This window comes from Micromonas commoda, chromosome 12 (assembly GCF_000090985.2).
Source record: "Micromonas commoda chromosome 12, complete sequence".
Taxonomy (NCBI): domain Eukaryota; kingdom Viridiplantae; phylum Chlorophyta; class Mamiellophyceae; order Mamiellales; family Mamiellaceae; genus Micromonas; species Micromonas commoda.
In genome coordinates this window covers 224,433-249,866 of record NC_013049.1, presented here as the reverse complement: position 1 = coordinate 249,866, position 25,434 = coordinate 224,433, and the positions used below count along the sequence as shown (strand labels likewise).

The following is a 25,434-nucleotide window of genomic DNA, read 5'->3' as shown; positions in this document are numbered from 1 at the left end:
GCGTCGATTTTCGCTGCTACCTGAACTCGCCAGTCACCGGGTCCCTTCGCTTGACCAACCTGCCGAACAGGTCCCTCTGCTCCCTCGCGCCCCACACCCGCTCCTTCGCGTACCCCCACATCACCCGCGCCCCGCCCAACGCCGCCGAGAGCGACGAACCCCGGCCATCCTCCCGGTACACTCCCGCGTTGCACCGGAACGCAAGTTTAGCCTCGTCAGCCACCGCGGAGACGACCGCGTCGTCGGCGCCTCTCGCCGCGGCGTTGATGGCGGCGTACACCCTCTCCACGTACTCGAACCTGTCGTCGTTTATCGACGCGTCGTCGTGGGTGTAAAACGCGGGCACGTCCGCCAGTCCGAGCGCGCGACGCGTGGGCCAGCCCATCATGGATCCTCCAAACAGGTCGGCGAGATACCTGGTGTAGAAGTGCGCCAACAGGAGAGGTGGACCGCCGCGTTCACGCTCCGCGGCGTCGGCGATGGCGGCGACGTACTCCGACGTCGCTGGGGATGGAGGGTGAGCCCCGACGCTCGTCCCCAACAGATCCTCGAGGTCCCTCTCCAGCCTGTGAGCCCTCCTCAGCTCCGACGCGAACTTCCCCCAGACTTGCCCCGAGGGGGTGTCCGCCCTGTGAGCCTCGTCGAGCCTGTTCTCCAGCTCGCTGTAGAAGTGGTAGTGGCTCGCGGTGAAGGAGACGTAAGCGGACTTCGACGTGAGCGCCGCCAGGGTGCCCGTGCCGAACACCCTCATGTCGTGCTCGCCCGAACGCATGGTGACGTCGTCCAGGACCTTCGACAGCCCGAGCTTGTTGTGCTTGGAGCGCTTGAATATCTCGCTGGGGAGGTCGGGCGCCGTCGCGGTGGTGGAGGCGTGCCGCCGCACCGCAAACGACGCGAGCGACGCCGCTCGGGACGCAACTCTCGATGACATTCACGCCTAGCGTAGTAGGGGACGGACTGTGCGCGAGATCTCTGTTTGGCTAAAAGTTGTAAAGCCACCGACAGGAGCTGAGAGTTTCTCGATCATTTTGGCCGCCCGTCACACGGTGCAGCACGCAACCGGATTGACGGTCTTTCATGACGACACTGGCATCCATCGCGCCCGTATCCATTCATTCCCGCGCTGGTCATCGCGAGACTCGAGCCCGCTCGCTCCGACCGGCTGTCCGCGCATCCCCGAGGAGGAACAAGGGGGTTGTCATCTGCGAAGCTGCTGCTGACAAGGATTTCGCGTGTCGCGTCGCCTCCCTCGCCGCCGCAATCGCCGTCGTGGCGTACGAACCGCTCCCCGCGATCGCCGCTTTCGGCCAGTCCACCATCGAGCTGAGCAACATCACCTACACCGTGGTGGAGTGCCCCACGGGTAAGCGTTCCATGACGCAAGGCAAACCGGCTTGCCTCCTTGTCAAAGCCGACAGCGTCAACCCTTCCAAGGAGACGGTTTACAACGCGGACGTGTTCGGGAGGGTCACGGACAAAGGGGGAGACAACGCGCTGGACAACGACGCCGCATCGGATGCAGGAAGGATAGCCAACATCGCGGAGGTTCCGCCGGGTAACGGGACGGTATCCTTCAACATATCGGTGGCGGCGCAATCAGCCGAGCTCGGCTTGAACTTCAGGGGGTTCAAGGCGAGGTCGTATCCGGGAGGGGCGTTCGGGGGCAACTCGCCGCTGTTGGGCATCGTGGAGGAGGGATGCGACATATACGCGGACCTGGAGTGCGCGGATAGGTACCTCGGGAAGTGATTCGACGTGGATCCGTGCTTAGTCTCACATGCGTCGTCTGCGCGCGTCGCCAACCAAAAAAAATGTGTCGTCCCGTCGTCGTCCTCCGCCTCGTTCGTTCGGCTCTGTTCGCCCCTTTCAAAGACCTTTCAGCTCCCGCCCTTGAGCCAGCGGATGATGCGTGTCAACGAAGCGTGCGACGCCTCGCTGATGGACTCCAGGTTCTCGTGGAACGTCTTGAACCTCTCGAGCACCGACGCCAACGCGTTCAGTCCGCCCTCGGGCAACACGTACACGACATCCGCCCTGAGCGCGGGCTGACCCTCCACCAAAAACGCGGTGAGCAGAGCCGAGTACGCCTGGGTGATCAGACCGTCGCCCTCGCGTTCGTCGTCCGTCTCCGTCGCGAGCATATCCGCGGTCACCTCCCCGTCCACCGCGTGCTCCTCGGAGGATTTGACCCTCTGTTGGTTGGCCCCGTCGACTTTGTTCATTATGTCGCCAGCCGTGTCGCCGGCTTTGACCGTCCCCGCGGGTGTATCCGTCACCGGCCCGGCGCCGCCGCTCCGAACGAAGATCCCCGCGAGCAACTCGACCAAACCGAGGGGACGAACCGGCTGCCCGTCGTCTCGTGCCTTTCGGCCGCCGAACGTCCCGCCCTTGAGCCTGACGTTCCTCAAAACCCTTCGCTCCTCCAGAGCGCCCGCGTCAGCTTCGAGCACTCGAAGCGCGCCGCAAACCTCCGGGTCAACCTCGCTCGCGTTGACCAGCACGCACATCGCCGCGTTGAGCATGTCGACGCTCGCGGCGTTCGCGTTCGCGGCGTCCTCCCCCCGGGCGGAGAGAGCCGTTTTCCCGAGCGTTTTTTTCCCGGCGGCGGCGGTGGCGCCCGACCGAGCCGCCGCGGCGACGCGAGCGGATTCGCTCGGGCCGGCGTTTGGAATGAGACCCTCGAGCGCGGCGCACCACGGAACCAGCGCCGCGGCCGTCTCCAGGGCACCCGGCGCGGTCCTGAGAACCGCGCACCCCCGCGGGTTCTCGTTCGTCAGGTTGGTGAGCACGTGCAGCGCGTGTCGCAGCGTGCCGGACGCCAGCCGGGGGTCGACGCCGAGGCCGCCCCGCCGTCGCACCGTGACGCCGCAGATGGACGCGCCGGCTTCGGTGGCGTGGCACGCGCTCGCCGCCGCGACCGCGATGGTGGGAAGCGCGGCGAGGAGCGAGTGCATGACGGTCCACCGCAGTTTGTCGCCCACGCCGCGGCCGTCGGCGGCGATCACGTCGGAGGAGCCGTCGTCCAGCCACGCGATGGACGATTCCACAGCCGCGGCGACTGCGCGAAAGTTAAACGTGGGCGTCTGCGCCTGCTCCGGTTTTCCGCAGGTTCCGGAGGTTTTCCGCACGGGATCCGGCGAGCCCATCGCGTCGTCGTCGGCGTCGATGGGGGCCTCGACGGCGGATCCCCGCGGCTGCGTTTCCATCGCGGATCCGCCGCGAACGCGCTTGGCGCCTGGGGACGGGGTGAGCAAGAGCGCCTCCGCCGTCTTGAACTTTTTCAGCAGAGCCTCCTCGTCCTCGTCGTCCGCCGCGGGGTCGTTCGGCGCGCGCTTGCGCTTATCTCCCCCATCGTCCGGCCTGGGCGACGCGGGCGGGGACATGTCGATGCCGCCGACGCGCACGTCGCCCACCACGTCCGCGATGTCGGCGTCCTCGTTTCCTCGCGATTTCCTCGCCGACTTTGGCGCGGGCGACAGCATGCCGGGGTTTTTCCTCATCGGAACCAGCGCCACCGACCCCGGCACCGACGGGGGCGCCGGGGACAGGTCCCCGTCCAGCACAGCCTCGGCGCACGACGACGACCCGAACGTCGCGGACTCGATCACGCGCAAGCATCGGAAAAGTCGCGCAAACGCCCTCGACGCCGCCGCGGCTCGCTTCGAGTCCTCCTCCTCCGACTCGACGTCGACTCCGCCATCCGCCTCGATCGACTCGTCGTCCTCGTCCGCCGCCTCGTCCGGGCCCCGAGAGAACACCGCCGCGCCCAACCGGTGAATCTCCCTCGCGGCGTCGTCCGCGAGCCGCGCGACGTTCAGCATCGCGCCGCTCGCCGCCAGCCTCTCCTTGAGGGTACCCCAGCCCCGAACGGTTTTCTCGTCGTCCTCGTCTTGCATGGCCTCCTCCTCCTCATCCTCCTCCCTCTGGCTGGCGTCCACGTCCGCGTCGTCCTCGTCCTCGGGATGCATCGCGCGCGTCGTCGTTTTGTCCTGTCGATGGTCCCTCCGGTGCTGCCGAACCGTGGCCCTCGCGGCAGCCTCCGCCGCGAGCTTCTCGGCGACGACGAGCTGCCGGTGCGTGGCGAGTAAGCCGAGCGTGCACGCGTCCACCTTCTCGTGGGGCAGAAACTTCAAACCCCTGGTCAGCGCCCGAGAGATGTCCCGCTCGCACCGGTCGTCGGAGCCGCGCGTGAGCAACGCCGCGAACCCGCCTCGCGACAACGCGTGCTTCGCGTCGTCGCGCCGCGTCGCCTCCCCGTTTGTTCCGCCGTTTGTTCTCTCGCGCCTCGACGCCTCCTCAGCCTTGACGCGTTCCTCCGCCTCCTCCTCCGGCGTCACCTCCAGCACGGTCGCCAGGACCAGCGCGGCGTCGTCGCTCGCGAAGGCGGCGGCGGCGTCGCACGCTCGCACGTCGAGGTTGGCCAGGTACAGCAACGACGCGGAGGCGAGCTTGGCGAGCCTGCTGGGCACCGCGCCGGCCGCCCGGTCGATGGCGCCGCGGCGGTGCGTCGCCCGCGCCTCGCGACCGAGCTGCAGCGCCGCCAGCGTGAGCCTCGGCGCCAGTCCCTGCGCGCTGAGCACGCGCCGCGACCGCGGGTCCGACGCGAGTCTCACCAGGGTGGACGCGGAGGTCAACTTACCGACAGCCGGGGCGTTGCGCGTCAGCCCGCTCAGCGCGTATTGCGCCTCGTCGAGATCCGCGAGGTCGTCGCCGCTCTCCGGAAGGTTCACGCCGTTTGAAGGTGCCGCGTATTCCGTGTGGGGATCCCGCGGATTCATGCGAACGTCGCGAGATGTGCCGCTGGGAACGACGATGGGAGACGACGCCGGGGAGAGGGACATCTCCGTCGGGACATCTCCCCGAGTGCCGTGCCCGACCGTGCCCGGCCCGGACTTGAGGATCCCCGCGGGTCCCTTGGCGCCCGGCGACGGGGTATCCGCGGTGGTCATGCGAAGCGATCGCTTGGCCCAGACCGGTGTTCCGCCGCCGGGCTCGCCGCCGTCGTCTTCCCCGGCCTTCGTTCGGCCCGCGTCTTCCCCGCCCGGGCCGCGTTCAGGCGGCGGCGGCGTGGTCGCGAGGGGAGCGTCCGGCGGGATCATCGCCCTCGGTGGCGACGACGCGACATCCCCGCCGCCGCCGACGCCGACGACGACCTCGTCCTCCTCGTCCGAGTATGGAATCTCCACCGATTCGTTATCGCTGTCCTCCTCCCCGTCCCCGTCCCCGTCCCCGTCGCTCTCATCCTCCGGTAAGTCGTACGCGTCCACCTCGGCGAAGGTGACGCGCCGGCGCTTGCCGGGCGCGGGCCTGGACGGAACCCGCTTCTTCTCGTCCCTTCTCGAAACCTTCGGCGCCGTGGTCTCGTCGGCGCGGTCGTCGTTCGTTCCGTCGGCGTCGCCGGGGGACCCGGACCCGCGCGTTGGGTCGAGCCGGTCGGGGGGAAGGGGCAAGCCGCCGCCGCCCGGCGAGGACGACTCTCGCCGCTGCAACTCGAAGAGTCGCTGCGCCAGAGCTGGGGACGGGACCACGCCCGCGTTCGCCGCGGCTACAGGCTCGTCTTCGAGGTCGAATTCGTACGGATCCGGACCGGGCTTAGCCGCGGATCCGCCCGATCCGCCGAGCGTCTTACCGCGCGAGCTGAACGCGCCGGTGGATGCCCACTCGGGGGACCCGATCGCGCCCCCCGATCCGCCGGGTGCCCTCTGCGCGGGCGTGGTGCCCGCCGGTGAGGACGTCCCGGCGGCTTTGGACGCGGCGAACTGCTCGACTCGGGCCTGTCTCAGCTTCGCGGCACCCCTGCGCTCGTATATCTTGGACAGGAAACCCATGGTGGCTCGCGCGCCCCGCCCAAGCCGCGACCCTCGCGCGGGTGCGTCAGGCGACTCGATTCAAACCGGACGAAACCTCAGTCGCGCGGGGGGCGGGGGTTCGCGCGGGGGGCGGTGGGTCGCGCGGGGGCGGTCACGGATCCCCGCGTCGAACGGTCGCGCGTCTCCTACCACCTCGCGGCCAGGTCTGAGCGCCCTCGATGGGGACCCCGCGCCGCGGGTTGTGTCACGGCGCGCCCTCTCGGCACCGACGCCGCTCCCTTTTTTCTTCTCTTTCCACAACATCGTCGTTGCTTTTGAATCGACGCGGGCGAAACCAGAGCTGTTTGGCAACCAAACTCCCCAACCGCCGGTTTGGCGCAAGTTGGGAATACGTGGGCTCGATTGACCAATCAGAAGCCGAGATACTCGAGAGATTTGTGGTTCCCGTGAAAAATCTTCTGGCTCTTTCTACGGCGCCCCTCTCGAACCTCCGCGGGGAACTCCGCCATTGGACCACGCGCGGGGGTTAAGTGCGGGCGAATTCGCGGTGAATCGCTCGACGCCAACCTCACGGCGCGGCGTGGGGTGCGTAGCCCGCGTCCGGAGGCGCTTCGGGGCCTCGTCCCAACCTCCAATTGGGCCCGACGCGTGAAGCGGCCCTTCTAATTTTTTCCAAGAGGGGCGTATCGGCGCAGATCGCGGCTCCCCGGGATGGCGTCCCCCGCGGGTTCCGACCCCTCCGCGGGAACTTCGGGCGCCGGTGATGGAGCCAACGGTGGTGCCTTCTCGCTCGGCGAGCTCCGCGCGGCGATGGACTCGCGCGTGACGAACGCGCGCGCCGCGGTGCAGCGGCGGCTCGGCAGCATGGGCGTCGGCACGAGCGCGGACGACGCCCGAGCCTCGCGCATGCCCTCGGTGCCGTCCATCACCGAGCTCGCCCGTCGCGCGCCGAAGCTGGACCTGCCCCTCATCGGGGCGGACGACAGCGCGCTGCTCAACCGCGTGCGCACAGGCGTGACGCGCGCGGCGAGCGGCATGCGACGATCGAGGACACACGACTCCCCGCTCTCCGAGACAAGCGCGGGCGACGACGGCGCGCCGAAGGAGCTGCCGACCGTGTGGAACATGGCGGGGAAGCCCAAGGGTCCGGTGCTGCCGCTCGTGAACCCGCTCCCGGAGTGGGACGTCTTCAAGTCCCTGAAGACGTCGGTGCTTCCGGGCGACGGCGACGTTAATGGATCGGGTGACGCGGCTTCGACGTCGTCAAACGGCGACGAGCGAAGGTTTCCGGCTATGTGGTCGCCGCCGCGACTCGCCCCGTCCGTGTCCTCGGAGTCGCTGGATAACCTCAGGCGCACGGTGGAGGAGAGGATGGCGGCGGCGGCGGCGAACATGCCAGCGGACATGAGGTCCCCGGGCGACTGGCTCAACGAGATGCACGACGCGGGAGGCAAGGCGGTCAAGGAGTGGCTGGCCACGGCGAGGGACAGGGAGGGGAAGCTGTCCCAGCTGAGGGAGTCGGGGGGTGGCTCCGGCACGGGCCTCTTCCGGTTCACGCCGCCGCCAGTCAGGGGTGGGGCGAAGCGGCGCGCGAGCGGGACGTTCGACCCCGCCGGCGCCGCGACGTTGCCGGATGAAAACGCCGAGGCGGAGGCGTCCAAGCCGGGGGGGGACGACGAGGCGGACCGAGGTGGGGCCGAGAGTCACGAAGCCGAGAGTCACGAAGCCGAGAGTCGCGAAGCCGAGAATCGCGAAGCGGCGGCGGGGGACGCGCCGACGACGCCGAAGGAGGGCGCGCGGCGGGGATGGCGCGGGCGGCGTTCGAGGAGGTCGGCGTCTAGGGAACCTTCCGCCAACCGGAGTGACGCGGAGGGCGTCGCCGCTGCATCCGAGCCGGCGACCGTCTCGCCCGAGTCCCCTGACCAACCCGAACCACCGGCTTCCTCACCGGCGTCCTCCTCACCGGGGGAGGACCCCTCCCCCGAGACGTCCTCCTCGGGCCAATCCGGTCCGGTGGCGGCGGCGGTTTCCCCCGCTCAGGAACGACGGGACGCCGGCGCGGACGCCTTGACCGCGCGCCCGCGGAGGCAGAGCGCGGGCGAGATGGGTTTCTTCCGTCGCCAACGGGAGGATGATGTTTCTTCCGCGGGTCCCAACGGGCAAAACGGCAGCCTCAGGGACCCGGGTAGGTCGGTGGCCATCGTCACCACCGCGTCGCTGCCGTGGATGACGGGCACGGCGGTCAACCCGCTGCTTCGAGCCGCGTATCTCGCGCGGCGCGGTTTACACGAGGTGACGCTCGTGGTGCCGTGGCTCACGCCCGCGGAGCAGCGGATGGTGCACCCGAACGTGATATTCGACACCCCCGAGGAGCAGGGTGAGTACATCAACAAGTGGGTGAAGGAGCGGTGCGGGTTTGAACCCAAGATGAAGCTCGACTTTTACCCGGGGAGGTACGCCACGGATAAGTACAGCATCATCCCCGTCGGGGACGTGTCCGAGTACATAAGCGACGGGAAGCACGACGTGGCGGTGCTCGAGGAACCCGAGCACCTCAACTGGTACCACACCGGCAGCAGGTGGAGCGACAAGTTCCGACACGTCGTCGGCGTCGTCCACACAAACTACCTCGAGTACGCGCGCTTGGAGGAGCACGGCGCCGTCAAGGAGGCGGCGATGCGGTTCGTCAACTCGTGGGTCAGCAGGGTGCACTGCCACAAGATCATCAAGCTCTCCGACGCCGTCCAGGACTTTCCGCGGTCCGAGACTGTGAACATACACGGCGTGTCGCCCGTGTTTTTGGAGGTTGGCAGGCGCAAGGCTTTCGCCACCGCCGCGGCGACGGCGGCGGAGAATGACCCGGACTCGGCCGCCGCCTCCGCCATGGGACGCACCGTGAACAACATGATCAGGTCGTTCGGGGCCAAGCGCGACAGGCGCAGGTCCGAGGAGCGCGCTCGCGAGGGTAAGCCGCCGCCCGCCCCAGAGCCCGAGAAGATCCGGCCCTCGACCGAGGTTTTCAGCAAGGGGTGCTACTTCCTGGGCAAGGTGGTGTGGGGTAAGGGATTCAACGAGCTCCTGCGGCGCGTCGAGGAGCACAACACCAGCGAGACCGGGGTGACGCACCCTCTCAAGCTGGACGTCTTTGGCAACGGCGAGGACTTTGACGACGTCACGGCGAGGGCGAAGCAGAAGGGCCTGCCGCTCAAGTTTAAGGGCCGCATGGACCACGCCTCCGATGCTATGCACGACTACAAGGTGTTCATAAACCCGTCCCTGTCCGACGTCGTCGCCACCACCACCGCGGAGGCTCTGGCGATGGGAAAGTACGTCATCTGCGCGAAGCATCCGAGCAACGAGTTCTTCTCGACGTTTCCAAATTGCATGGTGTACGAGACCCCCGAGCAGTTTTCTCAGTGCGTGAAGAAGGCTCTGAGCACCGATCCCGCGCCGCTCAGCGCCAAGGACAGGTACAGGCTGTCGTGGGAGGCGGCCACGGACAGGTTCCTCGACGCCGCCGACATCAAGGAGGAACAGATGAGGGGACCGGGCACGGGGCTCGGGGATAAGCTCGGCGAGACTTTCTTCGCAGCGGTGCACGGCGTGGCGGCGAAGCACGAGAAGATGCGGGGTGTGCTGGGCGCGGGGCGGGGCACCGGGCGGGGTCCCAAGGCTGGGGAGCTCGGGACGTGGGGCGGGGTGCCGCCGCAGAGCGACCAACCGGGGTTCACCTCGACGAGGAAGAAACAATAGCAAACGATAGCAACTGCGTGAACGAACGATCAACGATTGAGGAGTGCGTGCGTCGTCGTCGTCGTGAGAATGTTTTTTACGGTTCTTTCTTGGAGCGACGGGTTCTTTCTTGGACGAAGCTTCTCTCGCCAAGAAGGACGTGGCTGCTTTTGAAAGGGCCCATAAGCCATGACGCCGCGCGGGGCCGCGCTGGCTCTCATCCTCGCGCTCCTCTGCGTGGTATCGTGCGAGGCGCAGGGCGCGCCTAGGCGGGCCGGCGCGCGCGCGCGGGCAGGAGCGACGGGAGCGCCGCGGGGAGCCCGCGGAGGCGGGGCGAGAGCGTCCGGACGAGCCCGGAGCAGCACCGCCGCCGCGAGCGCCGCCTCAAGGTCGTATCGCGGCCGAGCCGCACCGCGATCCACCGCGGGGATCGCACGACGACGCGCGGGCATCGACCCGAACGCGGCGGGGAACTCCGGCGCGGGGCGGCACGACGCCCGCGCGGCTCCCCGGCCGGGCCTCGCGACGCGCACAGCCCCGCGAACCTTCGCGACGACGGACGGACGCGCGAGACCCGCGGTCGACGCGGCGCCACGTCGCCCGGTCGCGCGGGTTCCCGCCACGACGACGACGACGGCTGCGACGCGCCCGCGCACGACGCACGGGCGCCCTCACGCATCTACGGTTAACGCCCTTTACGACGCGAACCTCCCGGAGACGGCCGCAACAGAGACCTGGTCCGTCGCGGCGAGGCCCACGGAACCGGAAGTCATAATGGCCTCCTCCGACCAAACCGAACCCTCGGACGACGCGGTCGTCGCCGTCGTCGACGTGGGCGCGCGTCCGACGCCGCAGCCGTCGTCGTTCGCGGATGAACCATCGGAACAAGCGGCGGCGGCGTCGACCGATTCGGAAGCCTGGTCGGAACAAGCGGCGGCGGATACCGGAACAAGCGACGAAAAAACCGCCATCGGGCCCCGTACGTCGGTGAACGCGCGGCCCGTGGCGACAGCGACGGCGACCGACACGATTCCCCAGCCTGAGGCGTCGACTAACACGGTTCCCCAGCCCGAGGCGTCGACTAACACGTTTCCCCAGCCCGAGGCGGCGACCGACACTATTTCCCAGCCCGAGGCGGCGACCGACACTATTCCCCAGCCCGAGGCGGCGACAAACACGATTCCCCAACCCCCGCCCGATACAGATCCCGAATTCGCCACGCGGCCGCGACCGTTGGATGACCCACAGACCGCATCTTCCGAGACGCGTCGACCGGCGCCGTCCACGACGCCCTCGCCGTCCTCGACGCCCTCGATGCCGTCGATGCCGTCCTCGATGCCGTCTCGCGGGACTGACCCCGAGCTCGAACGCGGTCAAAGTCGGTCAAACGGCGGGTTCGAGACGCCGCCGCGTGTGTACGCCGCCCCGAGGGGCTTCGGGCGCGGGGTCGCGAGGGAACCCGACTGCGCCGCCGTGATGGAGGCGAAACGACCGGGGGGGCAGGCGGCGCGGCGCACGACAGACAGACGCGCGCATCTGGTCAGGTTCAAGCCGCTCGTGTCGGCGGAGAGGTTTCGAGAGGTATCCAGAGAGGTATCCGGCGCGCGTCGACCGGGGCGAGCGACGGGGGAGGGCGGTGACTGGTCAGCTGGGACCGAAGAGACCGATTCGGGGAGCCCTCACGCGCAGGTGGTGGACGTGTCGCCCTCGTCGGTTCTCGTGCCGTCCGCGCCGGGCTTTCGAACAGCGACGCTGTGGACGACTTCCAGCTCCGGGGACGAGGCACTAGACGAGTTCCGCGAACGGTTCGACGACGACATCGAGCTCATCGAGCCGGACTTTACGACGACCGCGTTTCAGACGCAAAACGTCGTCGCCGCCCCGAGGAGAGAGGGTACTTGCGGGTACTCGCAGGCTAACCTGATGCCCGGGCAGTGGAACCTCGACCGAGTCGACGGACCTCGACTGGACGGATACTTCTCCCCGCCCGAGTGCCTTTGCGGTAAAGGGGTCCACGTCTACGTCCTCGACACCGGCGTGAGGCTCTCGCACGAGGACTTCGCGCCTTCCACGGTTCGGACCGAATCGGGCTGGAACTTTGTCGGCGACTGCACAGCTGGCGGCGGAACCGTCGAAGATAAATCGGGCCACGGGACCCACGTCGCCGCGACCGCCGTGGGCGCGACGAGCGGCGTGGCCAAGTGCGCCGTCCTCGTCCCGGTGCGAATCCTCGACGAGAACGGGAAGGGCGACGGCGGCGCGATGCTCAGCGCGCTGGACTGGGTCGCGGATCACGACATCAACGGCGCTCGGAAGATCGTCTCGATGTCCGTGGGGGGACCGAGGAGCGCGGTGATCGACGCGGCGGTGCGGGAGTTGGTGCACGCGGGCGTCGTCGTCGTGGCCGCCGCGGGAAACTCGGGGGAGGACGCGAGCGGGACGTCACCCGCCGGGGAGGCGGCGGCGATAACCGTGGGGAGCACCGGGTGCGAAGACTTCGGGGATTCCTTCGGTCCGTCGTCTACCATGTCGTCTACCATGTCTACCGCGTCGTGCGGGGGCCCGGACGCGATGAGCGACTTCTCGAACCGGGGAGCCGCGGTGGACGTGTACGCACCCGGCGCGGGGGTACGGAGCGCGTGGATGACGGGCGACCGGGACTTCAGGCGAAGCTCGGGGACGTCCATGGCGACCCCCCTCGTGGCTGGCTGCGTCGCGCTCTACCTGGAAAAGTATCCCGACGCGACGCCCGAGGACGTGGCGAGGGCGATCAAGTCGAGCGCGACGAGGATGCGGGGCGGCGGCGGCGGCGCGGAAGACGCCGGGGTGCTCAATCCCGTAGGGATGCTCTCGACTCCCCCCGCGGCGACACTCAGGAGGTGAACACCCGCGACGTCGCTAGCGAACACCACTTTTTGGTCGGACAATACAATTGGTCGGTTGCAAATTTTTCTCGTCTGCTCGTGTGCTCGCGTGTGCCAAAAATAGACCAGACCACGCTTCCGGGGCGAATAACAGCGATTCCGGGTGACCTCGATAGGGTCATTAGCGAGCGTCCCCGTCGGGATCAACCGCCAGGCGTCTGGAGGCGGAGTGATCTTCGACGAGCTCACGTCACGTGCGCGGCGAACCGACCCTATTTGCGAACCGGGGTTACGGTGTGTCCGCGGCGCGTGGGTAAGAGGGAGGCAGGTCGAATTGGAATCCTAGTCGTTCGGTTTTTAGCGAGATCGACTGATTGCGATGGCGGGTCCGGGCGAGGGCACCGGCGAGTCCCGCCTCGCGCGGGGTTCGCAAGGGGGGGAGTGGCCCGCGAGGCCCGCGAGGTCGGAATCGTCCGTGACCGCCTCGAACTTCGTCAAGATCCAGCCGTCGTGGATGAGCCGCGACGGCGGCGACGCGACGCGCGGGGACATCCCGAGGGTCCGGGCGATGACCGGGGCGCGACCCTCGGGGCAGACGATCGGGAAGTCCAGGTCCACCGCGCACGACTACTACGCGCCGGAGGATGTCCTCGACCTGTCCGCGTCCTACGACTCCCCCACCGTGCGCCTGCCGCCGGTGAGCCCGGGTAAGCGGTCGAGCGCGCCGAACCTCTCCGGCTCCCTCGCGCGCGCCTCCAAGGGCCCGCGAGCGTCGCTCGCGCAATCGCAGCCGAGACGGTCGGAGCCGGCCGCGCGCTCGTCTTCCAACGACGGGCGCGCCTTGATGGGCAGCTCCGCGTCGCGCGGCTCGCTCGGCGCCGGGTCCTGGGGCGGGTTCGACGCGGGTGGTTCCCAGGGCCGAAGCACACGGCGAAGCTTGGGCGGCGACGGCACTCCCGAGGGCGCGGGCATCTTCACGAGCACCGACGTCGTCGAGTACTACGTGAAAAACGGCCTCGGCGCGCCCATCAAGGTGTTCTACTGCGTCGACGCCCCGCGCACCGAGGACTCGTTCACCCCGTACGACCTGCTCGTGGTGCCCAAGAACCAGGTGCAGGGTAAGAACGTGGAGCACTACACGGTTTCATCCTCGGGCGTCGTCCACATTCGGCCCGGGGTGCAGAGCGAGTTCACGCCCCTCGGCGAGTGGATGCGCGACAGCAGCGTCTTCTCGCTGCTGAGGCAGATGAAGTACTTCAAGATGTACCTCGTGGGCAAGACGTTCAAAATCTGGCGCGCGAACGTGAGACGGCGCCTGTACGAGCAGGTTCGCAAACGGATCGAGCGAAGCCTGTTCCTGACCAAGCCCACGTTTTCGTCGACGGTGGCTGAACTCGGCGCGCTGTGCGCCGAAGTTCGGTACACGCCGGCGATCGTCGTGGACCCGCAGACGACGTACCAGGTGGACGACTTTCGCGAAATCCAGGAGCGCCAACGCGCGAACGTGGTGGTGCCCGCCATGGAGTCGTGCCAGGAGCGCGCCGCCGCGGCGCTGGAGCGGGTCATCAAGCGAACGGTGGACCAGGTTCAGGAGTACACGAAGATGATGGAGACGAACGACTCGATCGACGCGATGGTGAGCAAGACGAAGAGTCTGGTGGCGATGAAGCGGGAGAGGCAGGAGCGCGCGCGGGGGTACAAGCGAATCGTGGAGGAGTCGCAGATGCTGCCCAACCTGGTGCGACTCGCCGACCTGATGCTGACCGAGGCGCTCGTGGCGATGGTGCAAAACTCCATGGACGGCCTGCTTCACGTCATGCGCCACCCGGACCCCAAGAGTAAGGGCGTGCTCAGCACCACCGTGCAGTTCGCGCACGAGCTCACCACGTTCACCCCCGACGCCAAGGGTGTCATGCGGTGCATCAACGACGCAGTCGTCGATAAGCTCGTGGAGGCAATCGGCGCGATGCCCCGCCTGGTGTTCATGCGGGCCTTCACGCCCCTGTTCGAGGGGTTGGAGAACCACCAGGGCTTCCAAGGCACCCAGTCCCCGATGCAGGTGCTCACGACCCACCCCAACTACACCGACGCCAGGGCTGAGTTTTCGTCGTTTGTGGAATCTTCTTTCGAGAAGAGCGTCGAGTACGCCAAGCAGTTCGAGGATCTCCGCGTCGTGTACAAGTTCGGCCTGTCCTGGAACCAGGAGGAGTACGAGCAGAAGCCCAAGGATCTGCCCACGTTCAGGGCGGACATGCGGGTCCAGCGGAACTGGGTCGGCGACCTCGACAAGATGCGGCTGGGCGGCACGGTGGGCGTCGTATACGTCGACGCCAAGACTCTCAGAGGCGACCTGCACTCCACGGTCACGTCCATGCTCGAGGCCATGAAGGCGCTGCTCCTCGTTGCCGCGAGGGAGGAGTCGACGCGCGTGGGCGACGCCTTCGCCAAGCGCATCAAGACGATGGAGCCGAGGCCGGATGACCTGGCGGGATTCATGACCCTGGTGGACCACGCCCAGGCGCACGAGAGGAGCCGCAAGGAGTACAACAACGAGCACAAGATTGTCGAGGACATGTACGGCATGCTGGTCAACTACGACATGCGCATACCCGCGATGGACGGCGCCAAGCTGGACGACCTCAACGAGTCCGTGTCCAAGTTTAAGGGTGACGTCGACGAGGCGAAGGAATTCATCGAATCCAAGACGCCGGCGATGATGAAGACGCTCAAGAACGACGCCGCGGACCTGGAGGAGGAGCTATTCAAGGTTCAGTCCACGCTGAACCAGGGCGTTTTCATGGAGGCCAACGCGGACGCCGCGCTGGTCATGGAGGAGCTCGCCGCCGTCAAGACGACGCTGGACGCAGCCACCGCTCAGGTGAGCACCTACAAGCGGTACCAGCAGCTCTTTGACCTGGAGGAGGGATCGTTCGATAACCTCAAGATGGCGACCAAGGAGTTCGACACCAAGTTCGAGTCCTGGAACGGCCTCAGGCAGTGGCAGCTCGCGTCGCAGCACTGGCTGTCGGCGCCGTGCCTCGACTTGGTGCTCACCGAGATCAACAACACGGTGGATGAGACCAACACCGCAGCGTTCAAGATGCTCAAGCTCCGCAGGGACGATCAGGTCGTCATGCGCCTGCGTGAAGAGATTGACGCCTTCAAGCGCTTCGTCCCGCTGCTCCAGGAGGTTGCCAACCCGGCGCTGTTGCCCCGACACTGGCAGCGGATCATGGAGCTCATGGAGCAGCCCTACGACGAGGACAAGCCGACGTCGCTGCAGAATCTGGTGGACTGGGGTATCGAGGAAAAGATGGAGGGCCTGGAGAACATCGGCGCCGCCGCGTCCAAGGAGTACTCGCTCCTGCAGACGCTGAACAAGATGATGGGCGAATGGGCTGGCATGGAGTTCAGATGCATGCCCTACAAGGAATCCGGCACCTACATCCTTGGCGGCTCCGAGGAGGTGCAGGCTCTTCTGGACGACCAGATTGTCAAGGCTCAGGGCATGTGCGCATCGCCGTTTGTCAAACCGTTCGAGCAGGACGCGAAAAACTGGTCGCAGGTGCTCAACGTGCTGCAAGACATGCTGGACAACTGGCTCAAGGTTCAGTCCACGTGGCTGTACCTGGAACCCATCTTCAGCTCGGAGGACATCGTCAAGCAGATGCCCGAGGAGGGCGAGAAGTTTGCGCAGGTGGATGCCGAGTGGCGCGACATCATGAACGCCACCAAGGAAGCGCCCGATGTCATCGCAATCGGCAACGATAAGGAACGGCTCAACCGTCTCGTGGACTGCAACGAGCTTCTGGATGAGATCCAGAAGGGTCTGGCTGCGTACCTGGAGAAGAAGCGCCTGTTCTTCCCTCGCTTCTTCTTCCTGTCCAATGACGAGATGCTCGAAATTTTATCCGAGACGAAGGATCCCACCAAGGTTCAGCCGCATCTCAAGAAGTGCTTCGAGGGCATCGCCAAGCTCAAGTTCTCGGACGGCGAGGACGGCCACGAGGAGCACGACATCCTCGCGATGATCTCCGAGGAGAAGGAGGAGGTTCCCCTCAAGGATATCATCTCGGTTCAGCAGGCCAACGGCGCGGTCGAGAAGTGGTTGCTGCAGGTGGAGGCTGCGATGTTCGACAACATCGCGCACATCACCGGCGAGGGTATCAAGTCCTACGGAGCCAAGCCGAGGGACCAGTGGGTGCTCGACTGGCCGGGTATGGTCGTCCTCGTCGTCACGGCGGTGTTCTGGACGAAGCAGGTCACCGAGGCCATCTCCGACGGTACTCGCGCGGTGGGCAAATACGAGGAGAGGTGCACCAGCGATCTCATGAAAATCGTCGATCGCGTGCGCGGCGAGCTCACGTCGCTGCAGCGTAAGACGCTCGGCGCGCTCGTGGTCATGGACGTCCACGCGCGCGACGTGGTTGCGAACCTGGCTAAGAACAAGGTGAGTTCCCCCACCGATTTCGACTGGCAGGCGCAGCTGAGGTCGTACTGGGAGGAGGACGCATCCGGCGCCAGGGACTTCACGGCGATCATGCGAATCATGTCCGCGGAGGTTGAGTACGGGTACGAGTACCTCGGTAACTCGTCGCGTCTGGTGATTACCCCGCTGACGGACAGGTGTTACCGCACTCTGATGGGTGCGATTCACCTGACGATGGGTGGAGCGCCCGAGGGACCCGCGGGTACGGGCAAGACGGAGACCACGAAGGACCTCGCCAAGGCTCTCGCCAGGCAATGCGTCGTGTTCAATTGCTCCGACTCGATGGACTACATCCAGATGGGCAAGTTTTTCAAGGGTCTCGCGTCGTCTGGTGCTTGGGCGTGCTTCGACGAGTTCAACCGCATCGACCTCGAGGTGCTCTCGGTGGTGGCGCAGCAGGTGCTCGACATCCAGCGCGCGATCGCCGCGAGGGTGACCAGCTTCATCTTCGAGGGTACCGAGATTGGCCTCAAGTATAGCGCCTGGTGTTCCATCACCATGAACCCCGGTTACGCGGGTCGCTCCGAGCTCCCCGATAACCTCAAGGCGCTCTTCCGAACCGTCGCGATGATGGTCCCCGACTACGCCATGATCGGCGAGATCATCCTCTACTCGTTCGGTTACCTCGAGGCTCGCGACTGCGCCACGAAGATCGTGCAGTGCTACAAGCTCTGCTCTGAGCAGCTCTCCTCCCAGGACCACTACGATTACGGCATGCGCGCGGTGATGGCGGTGCTTCGCGCGGCTGGTAACCTCAAGCGAAGGTTTCCGGATGAGGACGAACACGTCCTGATGCTCCGATCCATCATCGACGTGAACCTGTGCAAGTTCCTTTCCCAGGACGTGCCGTTGTTCGAGGGCATCATCTCCGACCTGTTTCCCGGCGTGGTGCTGCCCAAGTCGGACTACACCCTGATGGAGAAGGCGATGCGAGAGGCGTGCGCCGAGATGAACCTCCAGGAGGACCCCTACTTTTTCCTCAAAACCACCCAGCTCTACGAGATGATCGTGGTTCGACACGGCCTGATGCTCGTGGGTGCGCCGTTCAGCGGTAAGACCATGTCATACAGGGTGCTGGCGAGGGCCTTGTCCATCATGGCGGAGCGCGGCGAGGAGGGCCAGGTGAAGTGCGAGTACCACTGCGTCAACCCCAAGTCAATCACCATGGGCCAGCTTTACGGTCAAAACGACCCTCAGACGCACGAGTGGCAGGACGGCGTGCTGGCCAAGGTTTACAAGGGGTGCGCGTCGGACCCGAGCCCCAACCGTAAGTGGGTGATGCTCGACGGCCCCGTGGACGCCATCTGGATCGAGAACATGAACACCGTGCTGGACGACAACAAGAAGCTGTGCCTCAACTCGGGCGAGATTGTCGCGATGTCGTCGGTGATGAACATGATCTTTGAGGTTAACGATCTGGCGGTGGCATCACCCGCGACGGTGTCGAGGTGCGGTATGGTGTACCTGGAGCCCCATCAGCTCGGCTGGCGGCCGTTGTGCCTCTCGTGGCTCAACACCTTCCCAGAGACCATCAAGCAGTCGTTCAAAGACCGGGTGCTGGCTTTATTTGACTGGCTCGTGCCGGTGTCGATCCGGTTCATGAAGCGCGAGATCAAGGAGGTTGCCGAGACGACATACGAGGGCACCAACGTCGCCGTGAACCTCATGCGCACGTTCAAGTCACTTCTTGTCGAGCAGCTCGCCGACCCCAAGGGCCTCATCGCGAGCATCAAGCGCGAGAGCGACATGGAGAAGCACATCGACTCGTGCTTTGTCTTTTGCCTCGCGTGGTCCATCGGAGGTACGGCAAACTCCAACGAGGGCAGGCTCGCCTTCGACGAGTTCGTCCGCGTCGCGTACAAGGGTGAGCTCGACTTACCTCACGGCGATAACACCGTGTACCAGGGCCCCAGCGGCGAGAAGTACAACCTTCCGGAGGACATTCCCGAGGGGCACATGACCACCTCGACGCCGCTGCCGCCGGACGAGGTCAAGACTAAGGATCCCGAGGGTAACCTCATCCCGACCAGGACCACGATTTACGACTTCAGATGGGACGTGACCAAGAGCGAGTGGGTGCCGTGGGAGAACGATATCGACAAGTCCCCCATCCCACCCGAGATGGCTTTCAAGCAGATCATCGTTCCGACCGTGGACACGGTCAGGTACCTCTTCCTCGCAGATCTGTCCATCCAGTACAACAACCCGATCCTCTTCTGCGGACCCACCGGCACTGGCAAGTCCGTTTACATGCAGGGTCACCTCATGGGCATGGATAAGGAGAAGTGGGCGCCGCCAAACTTTGTCGGGTTCTCCGCGAAGACCTCCTCCAACATCACCCAGTACCTCATCGATGCCAAGTTGGACAAGCGACGCAAGGGGTACTACGGGCCGCCCATCGGAAAACGCATGGCGATCATGGTGGACGACCTGAACATGCCACAGAAGGAGGTTTACGGCGCTCAGCCCCCTATCGAGCTCTTGAGGCAGTACATGGACCACGGGGGCTGGTATGACCGGGAGAATAACTTCAGGAACATGCAGGACTGCCTGTTTGTGGCGGCAATGGGTCCCCCCGGCGGCGGGCGATCGCCCATCACGCAGCGGTATCAGAGGCACTACAACTTGCTCTCCATCGTGGAGTTTGACAGCAAGGCGCTCGAGCACATCTTCGGCACGATCCTCGCGTGGTTCTACAAGACCAAGGAGTTCCCTAAGGATATCCAAAAGCTTCAAAAGTCGGTCATCGCGGCTACCCTGGACGTGTATAATACCTCCATCAGCAAGCTGCTCCCCACCCCCGCCAAGTCGCACTACACCTTTAACCTTCGCGACGTCAGCCGCGTGGTGGAGGGTCTCACCCTGCAAAAGGCGGAGGGCATCAAGACGGGTTTGGGCGGCGTCGGCGAGCACTACCGCCTGTGGGTGCACGAGACTTTGCGGGTGTTCTACGACCGCCTGGTGGACGACGAGGACCGATCGTGGTTTTTGGAGTACATCAAGGAGCTCACGGAGACGCACTTTGGCCAAAACTTCAACGAGCTCTTCGCTCATCTGGACGAGGACGGCGACGGAACGGTGGACGCCGAGGAGCTCAGGCACTGCATGTTCGGCGATTTCATGGGCGACGGCGAACCCGACAGCCAGGGGGGCGACCGTCTGTACGATGAGATCACCGACATGAAGGAGGTGGTGACCCGACTCGAGGAGTACCTCGTGGACTACAACGGCATGAGCAAGTCGCCGATGAATCTGGCCATGTTCCTCTACGCCGCCGAGCACGTGGCGCGAATTGCGCGCGTGCTCAAGCAACCCGGCGCGCACCTGCTCGCGGTGGGCGTCGGCGGCTCCGGGCGGCAGTCGCTGTCCAGGCTCGCCGCGTTCATCATGGGCATGGAGTCGTTCCAGATTGCCATCTCAAAGTCGTACACCACGGTGGAGTGGAAGGAGGATTTGAAAAAGTTCTGCAGGGCGGCTGGCGCCGAGGGCAGACCGTGCGTATTCCTCTTCTCCGACTCCCAGATCAAGGACGAATCCTACGTCGAGGACATAAACAACATCCTCAACAGCGGCGAGGTGCCCAACCTCTTCCCCTACGACGAGCGAGCCGCGGTGATGGAGCAGTGCAGGGTGCGCGCCAAGAAGGCTGGACAGATTTTGGAATCCGCCGAGGAGCTCTGGCACTACTTCATCGCCAGCTGCAAGGCGAACCTGCACATCATCCTGTGCTTCTCGCCCATCGGCGAGGCGTTCAGGGAGCGGCTCCGGCAGTTCCCCTCGCTCGTCAACTGCTGCACCATCGACTGGTTCCGCGAGTGGCCCAACGACGCGTTGGAAGCGGTGGCTTCGAAGATATTAGCCGACGTGGACGTCCCCGCCGAGGAGCGCCAAAAGCTGCTCGTCATGTGCAAGAGTTTCCACAAGGGGGTGGGCGAGCTCTCCGAGGAGTACCTCGCCAAGGAGGGGCGGCACAACTACGTCACGCCCACGTCCTACCTCGAGCTGCTCAACATGTTCACCTCGTTGTTGGCCAAGCAGAGAGAGGCCGTCTCCGGCGCCAAGCGGAGGTACGAGGTTGGTCTGGAGAAGCTCGCCTTCACCGCGGATGCCGTGAGGGACATGCAGGACGAGCTCACGGCGCTCAAACCCAACCTGATCAAGACGGTCGCCGAGACGGAGGAACTCATGGAGAAGGTGCAGCGCGAAAAGGTGGAGGTTGTCGAGCCGAAGAAGGCTGCCGTCGATGAGGAGGTTGCCGAGGCGGCCAAGAAGGGCGAGGCGGCGGGGGCGGTGAAAAAGGAGTGCGAGGATCTGCTCGCCGAGGCCATCCCCGCGCTCGAAGCCGCCGTCGCCGCGCTGGACACCATCACGGACAAGGACATCAAGTACGTCAACTCGTTCAAGAGCCCGCCGGCGATGATCAAGTTGGTGCTGGAGTCTGTGTGCGTTGCGCTGGCTGTCAAGCCCGCCAAGGTGCCCGATCCGGCGGGTACAGGAAAGATGATCGAGGACTACTGGCCCCCGTCCAAGAAACTCCTCATGGACCCGACGTTCATCGATCAGCTCCGCGGCTACGACAAGGATAACATTGACCCCGTGATCATGGAGAAGCTCCGCACCAAGTACATCGCGGATGAAACCTACACCATCGAAAAGGCTGAAAACGCGGCGGCTGCCGCGGCGGGTCTGTGCAAGTGGGTCTTCGCCATGGACTCGTACGACCGAGTCGCCAAAATCGTCGCACCGAAGCAGCTCGCGCTCGCCGAGGCCGAGGCTGAGTACCAGAAGATCATGGACGCGCTCAAGGAGAAGCAGGATAACCTCGCGGATATCATGGGCAAGCTCGCCGCGATGGAGCAGCAGCTCGAGGATTCCGTCAACGAGAAGAAGCGCCTCGAGGATGAGGTTGACTTGTGCACGGTAAAACTCGAGCGCGCCGAGTCTTTGATCGGCGGCTTGGGCGGCGAGGGCGAGCGCTGGAAGGAGAGCGCCGCCAAGCTCGGCATCGCCTACGAGAACCTCACCGGTGACATGCTCATCGCCGCGGGCATGATCTCGTACCTCGGAACCTTCACCATGGCGTTCAGGGACGGCATCGCCGACTCGTGGGTCAGCATGTGCAAGGAGAGCGGGATCCCGTCCTCGCCCAAGTTTTCGCTTCAGGACGTCCTGGGCGACCCGGTGGCCATTCGCAAGTGGGGCATCGCGGGCTTACCCAACGATTCGTTCTCCATCGACAACGGAATCATGATTGCCAACGCGAGGCGATGGCCACTGATGATTGACCCGCAGGGACAGGCGAACAAGTGGATCAAGAACATGGAACGCGAGAACAACGTGCAGGTGATCAAGCTGACCGACGGCGATTACCTCCGCACTCTGGAGAACGCCATCCAGTTCGGCCTACCCGTGCTACTGGAGAACGTCAAAGAGGAGCTCGACCCGTCCCTGGAGCCGCTGCTGCTGAAGCAGCTATTCAAGTCGGGCGGCGTGATGTGCATCAAGCTGGGCGAGAGCATCATCGAGTTCTCCGACAACTTCCGCTTCTACATCACAACCTCACTGCGCAACCCGCACTACCTGCCGGAGACCGCCGTGAAGGTGACGCTTCTCAACTTCATGATCACGCTCGACGGCCTGAGCGATCAGCTCCTGGGCGTGGTCGTGGCGGAGGAGAGACCCGACCTGGAGGCGCAGCGCCAAAAGCTCGTCGTGGAATCCGCGGATAACAAGAAGCGCCTCAAGGACATCGAGGACCGCATCCTGCACACGCTTTCGTCGTCCGAGGGTAACATCCTCGACGACACCGCGGGCATCGAGACCCTCAAGGAGGCGAAGATCGTATCCGACGAGATCACCGAGAAGCAGATCGTCGCCGAGGCTACGCAGGTTGAGATTGACGCCGCGCGAGAGGGGTACAAGCCGTGCGGAGCGTACAACTCGGTGCTGTTCTTCACCATCCGCGACTTGGCGAACATCGACCCCATGTACCAGTACTCGCTGTCCTGGTTCATCGGCCTGTTTGTGCGTTCGATCCACGCCTCGGCGGAGGAATCCGAGGACGAGGACTCGGGCGAACCCGAACCCGGGGAGGTTGACCTCGACGAGCGGTTGAAGATCATCGCGGAACACTTCACGTACTCGCTGTACCAGAACGTGTGCCGATCGCTGTTCGAGAAGGACAAGCTGCTCTTCTCGTTCCTGCTCTGCACGAGGATCATGACCAGCGAAGGTCGGCTGCCGGTTGAGGAGTTTAATTTTTTCCTCACCGGCGGCGTGGGCGTCACCGCCAAGTCCGTGCCCCAGCCCAAGGGCGAGGAGTGGATCAGCGCGAAGATGTGGGGCGAGGTGACTCGCCTCGCGTCGACGTGCTCGGTGTTTGAGAACCTCCCGGACCACATCGCGCAGGACACCGCGGCGTGGATGGCGATTTACGACGCGGTGCAGCCGCAGGAGATGACGTTCCCGGGCGAGTACGGGACGCAACCCACGGCTTTCCAGAAGCTCTTGGTGATGCGGTGTTTGCGCCCCGACAAGGTGACGCCGGCGGTGAACGATTTCGTGGATCAGACGATGGGCCGACGGTTCATCGAGCCGCCGCCGTTTGACCTGCAGGGTTCGTACAACGAGTCCAATGCGATGACGCCGCTGCTGTTCATCTTATCCGCGGGCTCGGACCCCACCGCCGCGCTGCTAAAGTTCGCGGACGAGGCGGGCAAGGGATCGGACATCGGCGTCATCTCCATGGGGCAGGGTCAGGGTCCCAAGGCGGCTGTGCTCATCGAGGAGGGGCGCGAGACGGGCAAGTGGGTGCTGCTCCAGAATTGCCACCTGGCGCCCTCCTGGATGCCCTCGCTGGAGAAAATCTGCGAGGGAATCAACGCGGAGAACACCGACGAGCAGTTCAGGCTCTGGCTCACGTCCATGCCGTCCCCGGCTTTCCCGGTTTCGATCCTTCAAAACGGAGTCAAGATGACCAACGAGCCCCCTCGCGGTTTGCGCGCTAACATGCGCCGCTCCTTCCAGCTCGAACCCATCGCCGACGAGGAGTTCTTCGAGGGGTGCAACAAGCCGGAGGTGTTCAAGAAGCTCTGCTTCGGCCTCGCGTTCTGCCACGGGTTCGTCCAGGAGCGTCGCGCCTTCGGGCCCATCGGATGGAACATCCCCTACGGCTTTGACGACGGAGACCTCAAAATCTCCGTCCGACAGCTCCAGATGTACGTCAACGAGAACGAACAGACGCCGTTCGAGGCGCTCAAGTACGCCACCGGCGAGTGCAACTACGGCGGGAGGGTCACCGACGACAAGGATAGGCGCCTGCTCAACACCCTGTTGCGCAAGGTGTACGCTCCGGCTGCGCTGAAGAAGGGTTTCAGACTGTCCGAGAGTGGCACCTACGTCATCCCAGAGGAGGGCTCGCATGAGTCTTACCTGGATTACATTGCGACGCTTCCTATTCTTCCGTTACCGGAGGCGTTCGGACTGCACGAGAACGCCGACATCACGAAGGACCTCGGGCAGACGGCGCTTCTCACCGAGACGCTGATCAAGACTGGGGGCGGATCGGGTGGCGGTGGCGGCGCGCAGGATGAGCTCGTGGCCAAAATCACGAAGGATATCATCGACCGGCTGCCGCCCAACTTTGACATCGAGGCCGTCCAGCGAAAGTTCCCGGTGCGGTACGAGGAGAGCATGAACACGGTGCTCGCGCAGGAGATGCTGCGCTACAACCGGCTCCTCTCCATCATCCGCAACAGCCTGCTTCAGCTGCAGAAGGCCATCGCCGGCTTGTCCGTGATGTCCGCGGAGCTGGAGAAGGTTTTCAACTCGTTCGCGATTGGCCAGGTGCCGGCGATGTGGATGGGCAAATCCTTCCCCTCGCTCAAACCCCTCGGATCGTACATCGAGGACCTGCTCGCCAGGCTCGACCTGTTCGACGGCTGGTACAGGAACGGACAGCCCTCCATCTTTTGGATCTCGGGCTTCTTCTTCACCCCGTCGTTCACCACCGCGGCGCTGCAAAACTTTGCGCGTGGAAACAACTACGCCATCGACACGGTGGGCTTCGAGATGGAGATGATGGAGATGGACCCTGGACTGTACACCGAACCGCCCGACAGCGGCATCTACATCCACGGTCTGTTCATGGAGGGATGCGCGTGGGATAAGGACAAGAAGATGCTGTGTGAGAGCAGGCCCAAGGTTCTCTTCGAGCCCGGGCCTTGCATCCACCTCAAGCCGGTGCTGCTCAGCGACATCAAGGACTACCCCCACTACTCTTGCCCGGTGTACCGGACCGCGGAGCGCAGGGGCGTGCTGGCGACGACGGGCCACTCCACAAACTTCTTGATGATGATGAAGATGCCGACGGATGTGGACCCGGATCACTGGGCGATGCGAGGCGTCGCCATGCTGTGCAGCCTCAAGGACTGAGGTGGAGGCAATGCACAATTCTTTGGTTAGCCAAACACTTAGAGGTTCGCAACCTGTGTTACTTTAAACGTGTGAATACTATCGTAGCTATGAAATCAACGAGCGG

At 65.0% G+C, this 25,434-nt stretch overlaps 6 protein-coding genes across 6 annotated transcripts; 4 read left to right on the top strand and 2 right to left on the bottom strand.

The window, feature by feature from the left end:
• Positions 1-16: 16 nt before the first annotated feature.
• Positions 17-931, bottom strand: MICPUN_103550 (predicted protein; the record flags this gene model as incomplete). The annotated part of the gene is made up of 1 exon (XM_002508926.1): positions 17-931. One exon carries the CDS (start codon positions 929-931, stop codon positions 17-19), a length of 915 nt encoding a protein of 304 aa, XP_002508972.1.
• Positions 932-1,077: 146 nt separating this feature from the next.
• On the top strand, positions 1,078-1,749 carry MICPUN_63234 (predicted protein; the record flags this gene model as incomplete). The annotated part of the gene is made up of 1 exon (XM_002509170.1): positions 1,078-1,749. The coding sequence occupies one exon, from the start codon at positions 1,078-1,080 to the stop codon at positions 1,747-1,749; it is 672 nt and encodes a 223-aa protein (XP_002509216.1).
• A 128-nt stretch (positions 1,750-1,877) lies between these two features.
• On the bottom strand, positions 1,878-5,828 carry MICPUN_103551 (predicted protein; the record flags this gene model as incomplete). Its single annotated transcript, XM_002508925.1, has 1 exon — positions 1,878-5,828. One exon carries the CDS (start codon positions 5,826-5,828, stop codon positions 1,878-1,880), a length of 3,951 nt encoding a protein of 1,316 aa, XP_002508971.1.
• A 2,085-nt stretch (positions 5,829-7,913) lies between these two features.
• Positions 7,914-9,563, top strand: MICPUN_86997 (glycosyltransferase family 4 protein; the record flags this gene model as incomplete). Its single annotated transcript, XM_002509169.1, has 2 exons — positions 7,914-8,615; positions 8,781-9,563. The coding sequence occupies 2 exons, from the start codon at positions 7,914-7,916 to the stop codon at positions 9,561-9,563; spliced, it is 1,485 nt and encodes a 494-aa protein (XP_002509215.1).
• A 1,902-nt stretch (positions 9,564-11,465) lies between these two features.
• MICPUN_86976 (predicted protein) lies at positions 11,466-12,425 on the top strand (the record flags this gene model as incomplete). Its single annotated transcript, XM_002509168.1, has 1 exon — positions 11,466-12,425. One exon carries the CDS (start codon positions 11,466-11,468, stop codon positions 12,423-12,425), a length of 960 nt encoding a protein of 319 aa, XP_002509214.1.
• A 360-nt stretch (positions 12,426-12,785) lies between these two features.
• DHC1.2 (dynein heavy chain) lies at positions 12,786-25,425 on the top strand (the record flags this gene model as incomplete). Its single annotated transcript, XM_002509167.1, has 2 exons — positions 12,786-14,465; positions 14,538-25,425. 2 exons carry the CDS (start codon positions 12,786-12,788, stop codon positions 25,326-25,328), a joined length of 12,471 nt encoding a protein of 4,156 aa, XP_002509213.1. The 3' UTR covers positions 25,329-25,425.
• Positions 25,426-25,434: the final 9 nt, after the last annotated feature.